At 41.3% G+C, this 16,789-nt stretch overlaps 1 protein-coding gene across 2 annotated transcripts; it reads right to left on the bottom strand.

Annotated features, from left to right (window-relative positions):
• Positions 1-38: 38 nt before the first annotated feature.
• LOC136420822 (TNF receptor-associated factor 6-B-like) lies at positions 39-8,229 on the bottom strand. Of its 2 annotated transcripts, none has more exons than XM_066407932.1 (7): positions 6,361-8,229; positions 4,319-4,376; positions 3,709-3,952; positions 3,096-3,298; positions 2,376-2,568; positions 1,534-1,700; positions 39-1,199 (listed from the first exon to the last, which is right to left on the bottom strand). In XM_066407932.1, the coding sequence occupies exons 1-7, from the start codon at positions 6,422-6,424 to the stop codon at positions 1,010-1,012; spliced, it is 1,119 nt and encodes a 372-aa protein (XP_066264029.1). In that variant the 5' UTR covers positions 6,425-8,229; the 3' UTR covers positions 39-1,009. The 2 variants fall into 2 exon arrangements, with proteins under 2 accessions (XP_066264029.1, XP_066264028.1); XM_066407931.1 differs by having other exon boundaries at positions 1,480-1,700; positions 6,361-8,227.
• Between the last annotated feature and the right edge of the window lie 8,560 nt (positions 8,230-16,789).

Here is a 16,789-nt window from a genome sequence, read left to right as displayed (position 1 = left end):
ATCGACTTAACATACAATAAAAGGATCAAACTATGGAATTATACAAGAAAGCTCTTATAGAAGTTTAATGCAAGTTCATGCCCGTGGGCTAATTGCAACTACATGGTAAAAACATTGGGGAAAACATACATGCGTCAGTGACTTTGTTGTAACAATAGGCTACTCGTACTAAGTACAATTGTTGGCTATATCTAAACCAGCTGGGTTTGACTTCTTTTTTAGAGGTAGTGGAAGACGAAAAGGCGTACTTTTTCTAGTATTTGTGGGTTTTGTGATTTCAAGAGAAGGGTATACATAGCTTTTTGTTCATCCGTGAATGTGTAAAAGTAGGGGTATTTCGTGGAAACTTGTTTAAATAATAAGGTTCTTTCTTATATAACATGCCAAATGGTCAGAAAATTAAACATGGACGGAAAATAATTTGCATACCACTTTTAATAAAAGTCTTCAAAACATTCGACATCCCATGGAATGACAGGACCATTCACTTAACAACACAAACGTCATGTTCGAACTCCTACAGTATCAGCAAACGTACATCTATACAATTGGACAACAATACAATCCCCACCGTTGCGCATTTGTAAAAGATATTAAATTTGAGCATTACACGGTCACTAGTGGTGAAGCAAGGTTAGACAACTTTTGGGATGAATTGGAGAAGGGAGTAAGTAAATTTTGAAACACAAAAAAGATGGATGCCAATGACTGCAAATGTACAAATTGGGGACCATTTGATCACAATAGGTTTGTATACCACATTCAAGTCTAGGATGTTTCAACAAAATGTATTGTTTTTCAAAAGTCTACAGGTATTTAGAAAACACCAAAAGGATAGAATGAAATGTACCACGCAGAAAGGTAACAAGTTTAATAGTTACAGGTGTACATTTTGAATATATGTGAATAGTTCATGGACTAGACTATGAAAAGTTAGAAATAAACTAGTTAGTAACTGTACCCCTCGTCAAGCTAGAGTAGACCATGGCATGGGCAATGGATGGCAGGTCTACATCTTTACAGATGCAGAAACCTTCTGCATCAATACCTTGACCACTAACTGGTCACCATGGTCACTGTACTCAGTAAGTTTGTGGTAGGGTACAGTCGTCCCGTACTTCTTGTTCTCCCTGACCTCCAACGTCTCAGACAGGCAGATTGCATGGTCCTCCCCGCGGTCAGGTGATTGCAGTAGGAACCTGTTGAATAAGAAAATCGAATAAATAGTTTCTGGAACGAATGGACAAGAGTCTGTTTTTATGGAATACATTGTACCATCAACTCTACTATTACAACCCCAATGCTTCAATACGATCGACGTCTAGCATCATGACACATTAAAATTGCAACGTAACATAATTGTTCAGGGCAACAATGTCTAATCATTGTTTAAGCGCATTATGCAAAGTATTTCAATCCGTAACTAAATACAAAAACTAAGGCCAATGCAATTCAAAATTATATCATTGTTTCACCTACATGACTTTCAAGTGCAGTGGATCGGCACGTGACACGAGGCATAGGTAGACGTACCACACGATGCCTTGGTTTTCCAGTGACACCTGCCATTCGGCGTTGAAGACGTCCTTGCGTGATGGCGAGGTGAAGGCGGTGGTTCCCATTGCGACTTCACGTTTAAAGTAGGGGATGGTGAAAAGGATGGCCTTCACCTCGCCGTACGCAAGGGATGCGTCAGATCGCTGAAACGTAAGATATATACACTCAATTGCCTGCATGTTGATGGTTCACTTAATCATGAACTTGTGCGATATGCAATTCCGTATGAGTTCCGTGTCAAAATTTGTCAATGCGCAGCGGCCTGTGTCAGCGATCTCGTCCACCACCTGCGGGAATCTCGCCAATAGAATTGGTGTATCTTTAAGGACATATGTTGTAACATCATAATTCTTGAAATCCTTCTCATTATTACCTATGATAATAGCATCCGCACTCCTTTGTCTTATAGTTAGAACATGGTTATAATGAAAAACAAAAGAATTCCATTCCTACAAGCACAAAATGCATAGAAAAAAAATCAATTTCATTCAAGATGGCGTCGTCGAGATGCGGCAGAGTGACACGGTGTGGCACGCCTAAATGGAGCAAAGCAATAGCTCACAATCCTCACATGCAATCAAAAATGTCCTCAGAAAAACCAAAATATCGTCAGTAGAAACACAAAGAAACATGCCAACCCCACTCCCAACACTGGTTTGCATAAAAAGACTACGTATTTGGCCTAAGATTCGTTCGCCTTCAATACAATACGTTCGTAATCACATCGTGATTCGTACGTTTTCCATAAGATCTGTACGTTTTCCATAAGATTCGCGCGTTTGCGCATAGACTCAGTAATATGAATTAGGTCTGTGTACCTGTAACTTTCCCTCGACCAATCCGATTTTCAGCCTGTCGTTGTAGTGCGACAAAAGCCCCACGTGCTTCTTTGCGAATTCCTCTGCGTGGCCGGCCATATCCTTTGCCCTTCCCACGAACCCACATCCTGGCACATGGCAACTGGCCACAGTCTGCTTGCATTCCTGTGTAATATGTACAGCCACTTTGGCCCTACAAGAAATATGGAATATCCCTTTACATACAATAGCCTATCCAAGTAAAAAAAGGTAGCAGTTTTAATCAATACCCGAAAACAGGTTCGAGCAAGAGCGTAGTCTGCTTGCATTCCTGTGTAATATGTACAGCAACTTTGGCCCCATAAGAAATATGGAATATCCCTTTACATACCAAATAATAGCCTGTCCTCGTAAAAATGGTAACAGTTTTAATCAATACCCGAAAACAGGTTCGATCGAGAGCGTAGTATTTACATTTCACGATTGATAAACCTGAAATCAGTGAGCTTACAAAGAGTAGCTACGTTTTTCTACGGACTGTGATTACGTGCTGTCACCCATTCCCCTGTGCGAGGTACCTATACGCAATGGGTGAGCTGAATTCGGTATTTGCACATCAAGTATGCGTCACATCCCGTGTACCATTGTTTTCACCAGTCAATGCATCCCGGCGAAAAATTTCGAAATGAAACGAACTTTTGACCGTTTTAACTTATTCATTCAGGCGCAGGCTTTCTGTACCTCTCGACAGGTCTTCCACAGCCCGGCACTGGGCACTGAATTGGATGGGTCGCACAATCAGTCTTCAAATGCCGGTCCAGATCCATCTGGATTGTCTTGTAGCTACAAAGGCATGTGACCTTCTTGTAGTCACAGCTTTCCTCGTGCTGATACAGCAGCCCCCTTTGCAAGGTGTCATGGCAGCCCTCGCGGCGACAGTACACCTGTAACACAGTGTCCCATATGAAAGATATACCAAAAGAAATGAAAGACGAATAACAGAGAAATAACATAAATTAGTTATTAATTAGACTGTTTGTCGTTGTTTAGATGGAAAATCTGTAATGTCTGTACTAATACTTAAGTAATGAAAACAAAGTAACCAGTTGGTAGGTGACGCTGTCTCGAATACTAGAACAGAAAGTGCTATCTTAATTTGCTGATTTTATGCTGTTGTAGTTATACTGGGATCACCCCTTACCTTCCCATCATGATTTCAAACGCACGAGGAGCGGGAAAGCGATCGACATTTCGTGTGTAGATTACCATACCACATGTACAGTAAACCATTTGCCTACTTATTCATACTTTACTTTCTTGCTAATGCTGGTATTAGAAGTGTAACGGGACCTACAGTTTGGAATGTACAGTCCGCCTTCTTGTGCTGTAGGACGTCGCGAACCTTGCCCTGGAAACCACACAGGCTGCATTTGGCAGGAACCTCACCCGCCCGCTGTCTCGTCTCCTCGTCCACTGACACAGAATCAAAGTCAGTCCTGCATTTTGGGCAGCGTTTTGTTGGTAAGGTATCTGCACAGGTCCCACAGATGCTGTGCGCGCACGCCGCTATTTTCATCGCTGTCAACAGGATGGTATAGCTGGTAATGACGAAAGAGCACATAGTTAGCAAATGTGTTACTTCTTGTTTTATATAGACCTCCCAACCTCCCTAGAAATGTAGATCTAAAGGTTTTTGATTAAGAAAGTACCAGGTAGTTACAAATTTGAAGGGAAAAAGCCTATACCCAATCGAATGATATGTTCTTGGATTTTGACCGCTGACGTTATCAAATTAGAATAATTTATGAATATTGAATCATGAAAGTTCTCTCTTCCCAGGTACATATGTCACATGTTTTAGAGTCCTATCATGAAATGCGGTAGAACTCTCCTCATTAATTATGCAAATGTGATACAGATTAATCTTCTTGGCGAAGATAAAGATATATAAAGTTTGTATTCACCACACAGGGCACTCCACCTCGTCTTCCAAGCGTCCCTCAATTTCATCATTTGCGATACCTGCAATAAGTAATTTCTGTCGTGAATTTTTGAAACAAAAACATGTGCATCTGTTGACATAATGACCTACACACTATTTGGACACATGAGGTCTAATCTAAATGGACGACACCCCATTTCGACTCCGAAAGCGTGAAAAGAAATACCATGAATGCTATTAAAGCCCGGCCTGTCACACTTGTGCGTGTATACAAGTCCGCATGAGTTGCGTATCAACATGTTTTTATGTTGAGCCCAACATACTGTTGGGCGCAACATATTGTGTTCGTAAGGTTTCTTTCTCCTGTCAAATTTTGTAATCGACTCAGCTCGGTCGTCCCTGCACCAACTGAGCTGAAATTTGGTATACATGTAGAGCGGGTAAATACCCGGGGAGACTTTTTTATCTTTTCGATACATGTCTTTAAAACGATTTTATTGAGGTTTTTCTGACCAAAAACGTACATTTTGGCCTCTTGTGCTCTGGAAATACATCCAAATGACCTGAAATTTGCTAAGGGGGTACAATGAACAAATATTCAAAGAACCCCATTCGCACTTTCGGTATACACCACTTCAAAAAACGATTTTGGAGGGTATTTTTGGGGAGAAGATCTCCAATTTTTCTCCTATGACCATATATATATGGTGTTGCCAGGTGCGAACGTAAAAAACACGACCTAAAGGTCAGTGACCCCAAGTCCCACGTGGACCTGACCTGTGATTTGCGCGCGAAATTATTGAGCGGGGGACATTGGGAGGGAGATGAGAAAATATTCTGTATTTGCTATCGCAAATGTTGCCGTTCTAGTGTTAATGTTGTGTCCTAATGAAGTTATGTGCAATTGAGAAGGTTCAAAATCTACGCCTTTTCTGGTGGTGTTTTTCGACATAAATCTATTGCTCTACATTCCTCTCTGTGTGTACATACAATCATAAATATATACAGCAATAACATTTTTTTTTCACTTACACCAAGAGTACGCTCATATCCCTACAATTGGTTGTGTATCCTTTCTTTAACAACGTTTTTTAATGGTGGTATATGTCAGTGTTACAGTACAGGTCACGAAATACGCACCAGAAATTTGCGGTACGTTTAGCAGAAATTTGTGAAACCTTTGCAAAACCTGAGTTGGTTCGAGGAACTGTTCGCTGCGTAATGAACAATATAATAATAATATAATAGTCTTTATTGCATATTCCTGTCCAGAAGGGCTAAATGCACAGAAGACCACACGTGGTCTGTAAGATACATAATGTAAAACATAAATTGATAAAATGCTACATTCTAATGCTAAAAACTAAAGAAAACAAAAACAAAAACATACAAACTGTGGGATATTGCTAAACTAAATTCTGATCACCTAGTAGTTTCTTCTCTCTTTTTGAAACATTTGGAAATATTGCAACACAGCACGGCGTCACAGCCAACAAGTCTGTTATTCCTGTTTTCAAGAGATTCAGAAAGTAACACCGTTGTGTTACACTTGTGTGGTAGCCTAGTTGGTAACTACACTCAAGACAAGGATACCACAGTAGTGTCACTTTTCTTTTACAACTACGGTACTGGTTTCACTTTTGCACTTACCAAGGGGATTAAAACTAACTTGCTATAATCTCCAAGCAGATGTAGGAAGGCAAAATCATACGTATTTATATTTGATCAAATGTGTTTGCCTCTCAATGCGCGCGCCGATGTCATCCATAAAATTCACACGCGGTTCCCGTACACGTGTATGTACGTTTAATTTCAACTGGAAGGAGTTCGTGCCAAATGGAACGAATAAAGCAGCAGCGACAGAGCGTTAGGCCATGCTTACTTATCAACATAAAAAAGAAAACAAAAAATAAACATCACAGTGCAACAACTAACTCTACTAGACCATCCAGACAAAGATTCAAACTATAGATTGTTTGTGGGCGTGCTCCTATGACTTCTATTTCCTAGACTAGGTAATACCGTAGTCGCTACAACATTGTAGGAAGGTTAGCTGGTACATACCGATAGGAGTTGTCCGAATGTCCCGCTTAAGGTCACGGTCCACAGTCCACCTTCCGAACGCCATTGCAACTACTGGTAACCCTCGTCTATCGAAAGATGAAGTGCGTCTACCCCCGGCCGAGTAGCTGAAGTCACAATTGCCGTGTGGTTGTGAAGTGCGTCGATGACGCCTGGCGCGCTACAGACTGTAGCCGAAACTATCAGTGCCACGAAATGACTAAACGATGAAGAGAATCAGTTGTTGGCACGCCCCTGGAGTGCAAGTAGAGGCTCTTGATCAATCAACCGCGAAAGGCCATGCAATCTCCCATGGATAACGGAAAGATAAACGAGACTAGTGAAATAAAACAAAAATCCTTGAAGTTCAAACAAAGTGCCGACAAGATTAAATGACTACGGGCTTAGCGGACACGTGCTAATGAGTCGATCTGTCGGGCCAGCTATCCCGTGTTGTCACTTCCACTCTGCAAATGCGACCTCAAATTTACACTGTTGGCCAGTAAAGCGTTTTCCCACCCTATGTATTTAGTGCGAATGGCGGACGGGCAACATATCTTGTGATTTACATGCGATTTGCAGACCATGCACTATTGTGATCATTGTGGAATTGTTACAAAGTCTTACATTCAGTACCTGACATCCATAAATGATCCCAGATGCTCACTCCACAGTAGGTTACCAATGGCTGTAAAACTTCGTGTGAACATTTGTGTCGGTCAAGCAAACGAGTGCCCATTTCCCTGTGCATGCGCATCTGCTTGCTCTAAAAATGTACAGCCAAACTGCGTCCCGGAAAAGTGGTTTGCTTCCTTTTGTTTTACAGCGAAATTGGCAGCCTCTAAAGTCAGCAGTCTGGAAATGTGTATAGAGTTTTGTCTGATCGATTACAAGGCTTGCCGTATTGTTTAGACGATGTGTGCAAGGTGCTTGGTGGAATTTCAGGAAGGCCTCAATTTGAAACTTCCTTGAGTATACAAATCCATTTCTATGTGACCTTGTTGCGATATCTCCGAATTCATAGTCGTCTTAGATGCCCCGTAATTCTCGACAGACACTTTGCATCCAAGTGTCGCCAAGTATATGCGAACATTTTATATGCGTCTTTTTTATATTCGTCTCGGATAGCTTCCATAGAAAGTGTGAGCCATGCTGCGTCCTTGGCGAGAGTTATAAGTTTTCTGATATAATCTTTTTAAGGAATCCATGCTTTCCCAAACCACTAGTGTTTTCAAAGGAAACGCACACACGTATTCAACTTGAACGGCAATACTTATGCATGGGTTCCCTGATAACGACAGAATATACCAATGGATAAACTGTATTTTCAAACCGATACATTTTTCATTTTCGTTTCGCCCTAGGGTTGAGAGAGACGTGCCACACTGTTTTTCCAGCTCAGACCAGATCAGGCCAAGAGATCTGTTATCCCTCAGTAGCTCTGTTCTCTCAATTATCGTGCGGTGGTGAAGCGCGTGTCAAGAATCCCTCTCGCGTGACAGACAAAACAAGTAATGGAGGGAATACATCGATATATCGTGAGGTTTTTGACACGTGCCTATAACACGGGAAGTGTCAACTTAAGCACTCTGTCGTGATGTTTCAACAAAGTGCAGACAACATATGAATGAAGACCTTTATTGTACACACATGCCTAATGGGTTCAGCACAGGTCACAACAGAAAACGTCACAGTTTGAAAAATATGCAGCGACAAGCTAGCACTCTTTTTAAAGTACAATGGTATAAATATAGGTACAGACGTGCTAATCAAGGTTTTGTCTAACGCCATTATACCCCCATTCCACTTGGACGGCGCACTCACCGCGCTCTCACAGCGACCTCATTTTGGCCAGATCGCCGTAAGAGCGCCGACAGCGCGGCGATAGCGCCGTGAGAGCGCCGACAGCGCGGCGAGAGCGCCGTGAGAGCGCCGACAGCACGGCGAGAGTACCGTGAGAGCGCCGACAGCGCGGCGAGAGCGCCATGCGCGCCGTCACCTCGGCGATGGTTTTGGACATGCTCAAAACCTTCGGCGTGAGAGCGCCGCGGATGGCAATCAAAAAACGAGCGCCGAGAGAGCGCGGAGCGAGCGCGATGAGCGCCGTGAGAGCGCCGTGAGAGCGCCGTGAGAGCGCGGTGAGCGCCGTGAGAGCGCCCAAGGTGGGATCAAAGGGCCGCAGCGAGCGCTCAAGGATCACAGCGCTCTATGAGGATTGAATGGTCTTAACTGTAGTTCAAACAAATTTCGTTCTTGAAGTCGTGTATCTTGAATTTCTGGGGATTTTGTGGTCAAACCATAGTTTTTGCTCGTGGGTAATACAAATTGACGAATAACTACAAGTACTTACTTCCATTCAAATTAAATTCCCTCCAAGTTTTACTGTCAGTGGTTCAAAATGTGTTTCAAAATTCTGTGATTTACGTTTCTATTATAACGAAGAATGATAAAATACATTTATTGCAGTTTACATGACAGACAACACTGAAAAAAAAGGTGAACATACATATATTACCTAAGACACACTGAGCGACCGTGCAGCGACTACAATTGAATCTTCCCCTTGATTTTATCATTCAGATATGATGCAAGAGGTAAAGGTATGACTGATCATGAGAAGACCACAAAGCACACCAAACGTAACAAAAATTCGTTCTTTATCTCTGGAATTCGTTGAGTGATCTGTGAAATCTTTCAAAAGTTGCTCACATTTGACATATTTTGGTCGCGCTGAGTGCGCGCAAGGTTCGTGGTAGAGATTCCACTTGAGCACATTTTCCAGGAGTTCGGCGCTCTCACGGCGCTCTGGACCATTTTAGGTTGCCGTGAGAGCGCGGCGAGAGCGCCGTTCAAGTGGAATGGGGGTCTAAGGTATATGAAATGGGGAAACATACATTGCATTACTTTCATTAGTTCATAAAGCTCATCCCTCTCTGCGTTGTATAAACTTCATTCAACTACACACTGTCGCTAATCCTCTACCCTATAAAGATCACAATGGCTACATATTCGTTTTTCCAGGGGAGTGCGGTTATGACGTCCGGTTTCAATTTGAAGTTTGTGACAGTTTAAAACGCTGATCCGTATTTTGTGACCGCGGCCCTGTGCTGTAAATTTAGATACTTTTCTTCTTCATACGTGGACTTGAGCAGTTTATAGGATCTCATTTTGTTTCTAGCGGTTCCACCTTTGTTATATCTGTGTATTTTTTCAAAAAAATATTGAAAGTGAATGTCTTTCAAACGTTGATTGAAAGAATTAATGATTTGGGACCTACCTGTTCTTTGTGATAAAGAACAGATATAGCAAAGACCGCACTCCTCTTAAATCTTCCGGACTCCTGACGCCCAATGTTTGGCTCCAGTTTTGTTTAGGTCTATCTGACCAGAGAGAGAGAGCATCTAACTGAAGGCAGGCACTTCCAGGCGAAGTCTTAAAAGGTATTGGATGGCGTTTAGGCTTACACTTGAATGGGAAACCTCCCTCAAAGTTCCGCCTTTTCAGCAAGGCCGCACGCCGATCTCGGTACGTGCAGCCGGGCTTGTTTACATAATTTTAGGTGAATGGAGCTTTTAGCTGAACCCCAGGTCTCCGACCCGTAGAAATTATAAACTTAAGTGTTAAAAGTTTGTTTCTAACAGATAAAGGTGCATCGGCTTATCGGTATGAATTTTAATGTGCCATTTGAACATGTTTGATCGTGAAAAAAATCCTTCCGTGACTTTGTCGACAGACATCTATTCTAATCCTCTCCTAATTTTCTAGAGAGAATGGCACAATACTGTACTTGTATAAATGACTTTAAATAATCTTGGGATACCTTACTTTACATTAGGCAAACGTTTAGAAACTCTATTTCGCTAGGGTGCAAGACTTCTAAAGCTGCAGTTAGAAAGGTGGAAGACTTCTAAAGCTGAAGTTAGATAGTACTGCTTCGATACGTTTAGATGATGGCATAAACCTACTTAGTACCTGAACATTTAAAGAGGTTTAGACGCAATGGATTTACGATACGTTTAGATGATGGCATAAACCTACTTAGTACCTGAACATTTAAAGAGGTTTAGAAGCAATGGATTTACGATACGTTTAGATGATGGCATAAACCTACTTAGTACCTGAACATTTAGACGCAATGGATTTACACACCGCTACCTGAACCGCCACGAACCATGCACAAACTTTTTGACAAACACAAGGCAGACTGTCGTGGCGGATTGTAGTGGTACTGCACGTGTCAGCTTACGTGAAATACTAGTACAATGTCGCCATATCTGCTTTGCGGAGTCAGGCAGTACTGCAGGGTTGCCCAAATACAGCGCACCGTACCCACCCAATATATTGTAGTAGGATTAATACATTGTACTGGGGTGAAATACATTGTACTGGGTGTATACAGTGAAACACATTGTACTGGGGTGAAATACACTGTACTGGGTCTAATACACGCTGTATTTCGCAAATACACTGTATCTGGGTGAAATACGTTGTATTTGGCGAAATACAGTGCATCTGGCGAAAGACGCTGTATTTCGCAAATATTGGGGTGAAATACTGTGTATTTGCGAAATACAGTGTATTTGGGTGAAATACAGTGTATTTGGCGAAATACAGTGTATTAGCGAATTACACTGTATCTGGGTGAAATACGTTGTATTTGGCGAAATACAGTGCATTAGCGAAATACACTGTATCTGGGTGAAATACGTTGTATTTGGCGAAATACAGTGCATCTGGCGAAAGACGCTGTATTTCGCAAATATTGGGGTGAGATACGGTGTATCTGCGAAATACATTGTATTTGGGTGAAATACAGTGTATTTGGCGAAATACAGTGTATTAGCGAAATACACTGTATTTGGGTGAAATACAGTGTATTTGGCGAAATACAGTGTATTAGCGAAATACAGTGTATTCAAAAGCCAAATACACTGTATTTCGCCCAAATACAATGTATTTCGCTTTTGACTGGTATGAACCGCCATAGACGGGGTACTCGGGTACATGGCCTGAAAGGGGTGGCACCCTTGGCGGCGCCTGCCGGCGATTTTATTATGTCCCTCATGAGAGCCCGTCCCTGGCGCTCACACCAGGTCATGGCACTCGGGTGGAAAGCATGAAACAGCCCGCAGCTCTGGCTGCCCCTGCCGGCGATTTCGTGATGTCTTACACGAAACATCCGCCGAGAGTCTGTGGGTGGTGTGGCGAACTTTTGGGCGAAGAAAGTGTTCCATGCGGTCAAAAGTTGCTCTGGGGACACAATTGGCTCACCCGCTTAGTCCTTGGATGACATTATCACTGTGCTGTTTGTCTTGCCACTGAGCATCTTGGTTAGGCGGGTGATCTCTCGCGAGTTCCCTCTCTGCTCTGCGACTTCCATGTCTCTGATTATGCTGTCAATATAGTCACGGTAATCTTCCCGGGTCGATTTTGAGATTGCTTTAGATGTGTATTTCCGTTCTTGACTGTTCATGTTTGGGAAGTTTGCCTGTCTGTGTGTTTGTGTGACCATCTACTGGTAATGTTATACACGTAAGTCAAGCATGATCATGAATAATTGTGTAGCCGTCCACCAAGAAACAATAGAATACCCATGGCAACAAAATATTTATTGGTACATCATTGTATCCGTATATAGATACTAGTTTCATGTGGTTGATATACCATTATATACTTTGAGCTCTCTGCTGAACAGCCGAAAGTTTTGAATCGACCAATGGATCGGTAACTCCTCGGCAACCTATCTTAGCTTTACGCTCGCTACTGGATATCTTAGATAATATCCATCGTATAAGTAAAATTGAATTGATAGGCAAATATACCATGATATCAGCAATGCGTCCCGAAGCGGGTATCTCACGTGTGTATGTATGTATGTGTGTGTGTTTGTATGATTGTGTGTTTGTATGTATGTGTGTGTGTGTGTGTGTCTGTGTTTTTGTGTGTGTGGTGTGTGTCTGTGATTGTGTGTTTTTGTATGTGTGTTTTTATGGTTGTGTGTTTGTGTGTGTATAGTCTCTACCAGACTAACCGCGCGGGCTATAGGGAGAACATTTGCCGGGGGACTTTGCGGCCATGGAGAGTAACATTCACAGGCGCTCTTTTCGTAGCCGACTCCTTTCAAACAATTGACTCTATTTGGGCCAATTTCTCTTTTTTTTGCCCAGCGACCCGTTGAAGCTGGTAGAGCCTATTGTGTGTGTGTTTATGTGTGTGTGTGTGAATGTATGTGTGTGTGTGTTTGTGTGTGTGTGTGTGTGTGTGCGTGTGTATGTATATATGTGTATGTATGTGTGTGTGCATGTATGTGTTTATGTGTGTATTTTTGTGTGTGTTTGTATGTATTTGTGTGAGTGTGTGTGCGTGTGCATGTGTATGTGTGTGTGTATGTATGTGTGTGTGTGTATGTGTGTGTGTGTTTGTGTGCGTGTGTGTATGCGCGTGTGTGTGTGTTTGTTGTATTTTTGTGTATTTGTGTTTGTTTGCATGTATCTGTGTTTGTGTGTGTGTGTTATATGTATGTATGTATGTGTTTGTGTGTGTATATGTGTGTTTGTATGTGTGTATGTGTGTGTGTGTGTGTGTGTGTGTGTGTGTTGTCCTGGGTCTATACTGCGTGTTTGGTCTATATGCCCTACAGTCTTAACATTTCTACCTGGCAGCTGTCTGAATATGCAGCGCAAAACACGTCACTATCAAACTATTTCATTAGCAGTTAATTGGAATCCTAAAATATGCAGCGCAAAACACGTCACTATCAAACTATTTCATTAGCAGTTAATTGGAATCCTAAAATATGCAGCGCAAAACACGTCACTATCAAACTATTTCATTAGCAGTTAATTGGAATCCTAAGGACTTACGCATGCATTCTGCCCGCAAATTTTTAACCACAACTCTAGCATTCGATCCTGGTTTTCTGTTTTAAACTTGGGAAGGGAAACATTCTTATATGGCACATACGTTTTCCTCATTGTCTACCACAGTTCAGAACTCTTATAGGCTATATACAATAGGTCTATAAAACACCCGGGTGCATTGTTCCAATATGGACATTTGTGGAAATGTCTGACTAAATTATATGCATTTGCAGCTTCGCAGATACCCAGAAGCCTCGTGCGGCGCCGATGCAGTTTTAAGTAAAGAAGACGCTGATTGGATCTCTGCTGGGTGAAATGTATCGAACTAATCGAGTGCTTTCCTATCAGTCACAGTGATTGGTCGAGCCAAACTCTCGTCAAAAAGAACATGCGTGTTTAGACCACACCCGTTTATTTTTGGAGAAAATTTGCCAGTGTTGGGGCGTCACCGAGTTCTGGCCTCGCGGGAACTCAGTAAGTTTGTTTCAAGTTTCTTTTTGTCTTTTTTTTTACATCTCTATTTTACCTTAGAATACTTTTAAATTACTGAAACCCTTGAACGTCTCAAAAATAGCGTATGTTTACAATCTTTCCTATGACCTCATCGATGAAAAAGGCTCTATGAAAGGTTTGCTCTGTACAATCGTAGAAAAATAGTTGAGACGTGTGCTAATTATCAGTTATAATGTAAAATTGACAAAGTCGCACTTAATTTTATCGGTGAGGCAGAAATGTTTAACCACAGGCTACAAACAGTTCCCACAAGTTGAAGCACATAACTCGCTGTGTTTTTAGTCTCTTATCGCCGTTGCATTGGGTTTCATTTTCCCCTAGAGCAGAAAAAAATGCTAAGATATGAAAAAAAAGCCATCTATCTCAGGAAACCAAAAGTGTTGGAGTCTAGAATATTCGGCAGATCGGTCCATTTTTGTTTGGAATTTACTCCTACGGCTCTCAATGCTCACGCATGTACAATTTTACGTGATTAAAATGCATCTCGTGTAAACAGTACGTGCGTTCACTCCATGGTATGAAATTTCTGTGGCAAGTAATCAAACGTGCTCGTTTTTTTTATCACATGATAAACGCATGATTGTCTGACGTGCCGTGACGCAGCCTTTTTAGAGACATAAGTCGTAAAAAATACTCTATTCTACATGAAGCGTAGTAGTATCCATTATCGTCCTTTTTTATTCAAAATTACATCTTAGAAATGCATGGACAGAGTAAAAATTGTAACCCATAGGAATAAATATCAACTTTTCTAAAAAGAACATTGCATGCTCTGGAACGTTTTATCCGCCTGTTTAAAGCTGTGCGAGCATTTATTTATACAGAGGTCTTTGATGGAGAATTCAAGAAAACAAGAGAAGAACTATGGGAAATGGAATAATTTATGTTATACTTTATCATGTCTTTATTTGCTGGATGGTGTTTTCTGTACTGTTGTATTATTTTGATTAATAAAAAGATTGCGATGGACAGTCAGGATCAGTCTATTAGCGCTTGGGTTTTCTACCAGTTCTCACCACACAATGACATTGTATCTTTGCTCCTTGAATGTCGATATGTACTGGCAATAGTGTTATTGAAACTTACTATGTGAAGACATGACTAGAAATTGAGTTTTTTTGGCAAGTTTCAAGCCTCATAATATGCTATGGATTCCTTTAATGCCATGGTACAGAGAGAGTATTTGTTCACAAGAAAGCACACCACAAGCAGCGAAACCTAATGTAGTGTTGTTCTTCTCTATGGCAGTTGGTGACTTACCCCAAAATGGACATCAGACGCGGCTTTGGACGGTGTGACATCAGTCTGGTGGCAATCGTTTTTATCGTCTTTGTGGCAGTCGACCCATCCTTTTTACCTACAGGTACAAACAAGAGTTCGGAGACCTCATATCTCATTGAAATGTTATTACTATGTACATTAACATACTAGAGTTCCACGACCTCATACCTTCGCCAAATGATTTTAACCTTTATGACTGACGTACTTGAGTATCTCTCATCAATTATAAATCAACTAGCTGATCGTTTTCACCCAAATAACAGACGTTGTCCAAAGTATAAGATTAACAAAGAAGGTTATGCTAACATCATCAATTCTGCAAATGAGGTCCTTCTCAGCATAATTTGAGTCAACTATGTTCACCTTCACATAACATCCAAATGCCACAACTATGGAATTGCCATCATTTACCTGTATGTAATTAACGTTGTTATTCATTGATTATGCAAATTAGACCCACATTTGTATATTTTTTTATCTATCAACATCCCTCTCTTCCTCAGTTACAAATGTCACATATTTGAATAGTTGTATCATGGAACACAGCAGGTTTTTAAATTGTCTCATTAATTATGCAAATTAGAATATGATTTTGGAATTAATATGCATATTTGTCAATGTTTCACCTGTCATAAACTACATATGTTACATGTACTGTAATGGCAGACACTGCAAATATAGATTTCTCTCATCAACTTTCCCGATTAAGTACCAATTTGCATAATTTTCAATTCTTTATGTACATCTCTCTCTTAGCTACCTGCGTACTAAATATCATGGAAAATCGTCGTTCGTTTTTTTTATAGTTTGAGGGTTTAGACAAATACGCCACTGCAGTTTAAAAGCAAGCCGCTAGGGAAGGCAAATTGTATATTACTTCTTTCTTACATCACAAGCTATCTGTCACCCAAAAAGCAAGACCATAGCAGGTCCAGGTCATAAGATTTTTAAAATCACAGTTCTGCTACAGAGCCCGGGGGGCCCCAAATCGACATTGACCTTAGTCCTCCCAGAACCTACTCACATACCAAATATCAACATGATCCATCCAGAGGTTTTTGAGTAATGCTGACTACAAAAATATGCAAACGAAGACATACACACACACACACACATACACACAAACAAAGAAGCACACACACATAGACACACACACACAAACACAGGCACGCACAGGCACACACAGAGAAAGACACACACATACACACACAGCTATATAAAAATGTCTTTTGTTACCTTTACTTTATTAGCAATTTCACCAAGACGGTTTGTTTTGTTTGCCGGGCGTGTGTCTGTGTGTGTCTGTGTAAGAACCGATCTCGCTGACAGCCCAGCTTGCTAAACATTGTGAACGCTTCGCCGCAGACTGGATAATGAACGACATAACCAACAACCTCGACCCCAGACAATTTAGATGCAGAAGGAACAGATCGACCACTCACGCCCTCGTCAGTCTACTCGACTTCCTATACAGCTCATCATCTGTTCCAAACTCCATATATCTGTACATTGATAACAAGAGTTCTACGACCTCATACCTAGGTACCTTCGCCGAATGATTGTAACCTTTATGACTGACGTATTTGGAGTGTTTCTCATCAATTATAAATCATACCAGTTCGTCGTCTTCAAGTATGACTATGAGCTTAACAAAGAAGGTCATGCTAACATTTATCATCAATTATGCAAATAAGCTCCATATTAGCATAATTTGTTCAATGGTGTTCACATTCACATAACTTCCAAATGCCACAAGTATGAAATTGCCGTCATTAACT

The sequence above is a fragment of the Branchiostoma lanceolatum genome, chromosome 15 (genome assembly GCF_035083965.1).
Source record: "Branchiostoma lanceolatum isolate klBraLanc5 chromosome 15, klBraLanc5.hap2, whole genome shotgun sequence".
Lineage (NCBI taxonomy): Eukaryota > Metazoa > Chordata > Leptocardii > Amphioxiformes > Branchiostomatidae > Branchiostoma > Branchiostoma lanceolatum.
The sequence above is the reverse complement of the archived record's forward strand: the minus strand, read 5'-3'. Positions and strand labels throughout refer to the sequence as shown.

What these genes read in the sequence shown, in the direction of transcription:
- LOC136420822 (XM_066407931.1), bottom strand. Translation starts at nt 6,424, where the DNA reads ATGGCGTTCGGAAGGTGGACTGTGGACCGTGACCTTAAGCGGGACATT. An exon ending in GAGGTGGAGTGCCCTGTGTG is followed by an intron (nt 3,953 to 4,318) that starts GTGAATACAAAC and finishes CGTCATTACCAG; the next exon opens with CTATACCATCCTGTTGACAG. An exon ending in TGTGGAAGACCTGTCGAGAG is followed by an intron (nt 2,569 to 3,095) that starts GTACAGAAAGCC and finishes TATTTCTTGTAG; the next exon opens with GGCCAAAGTGGCTGTACATA.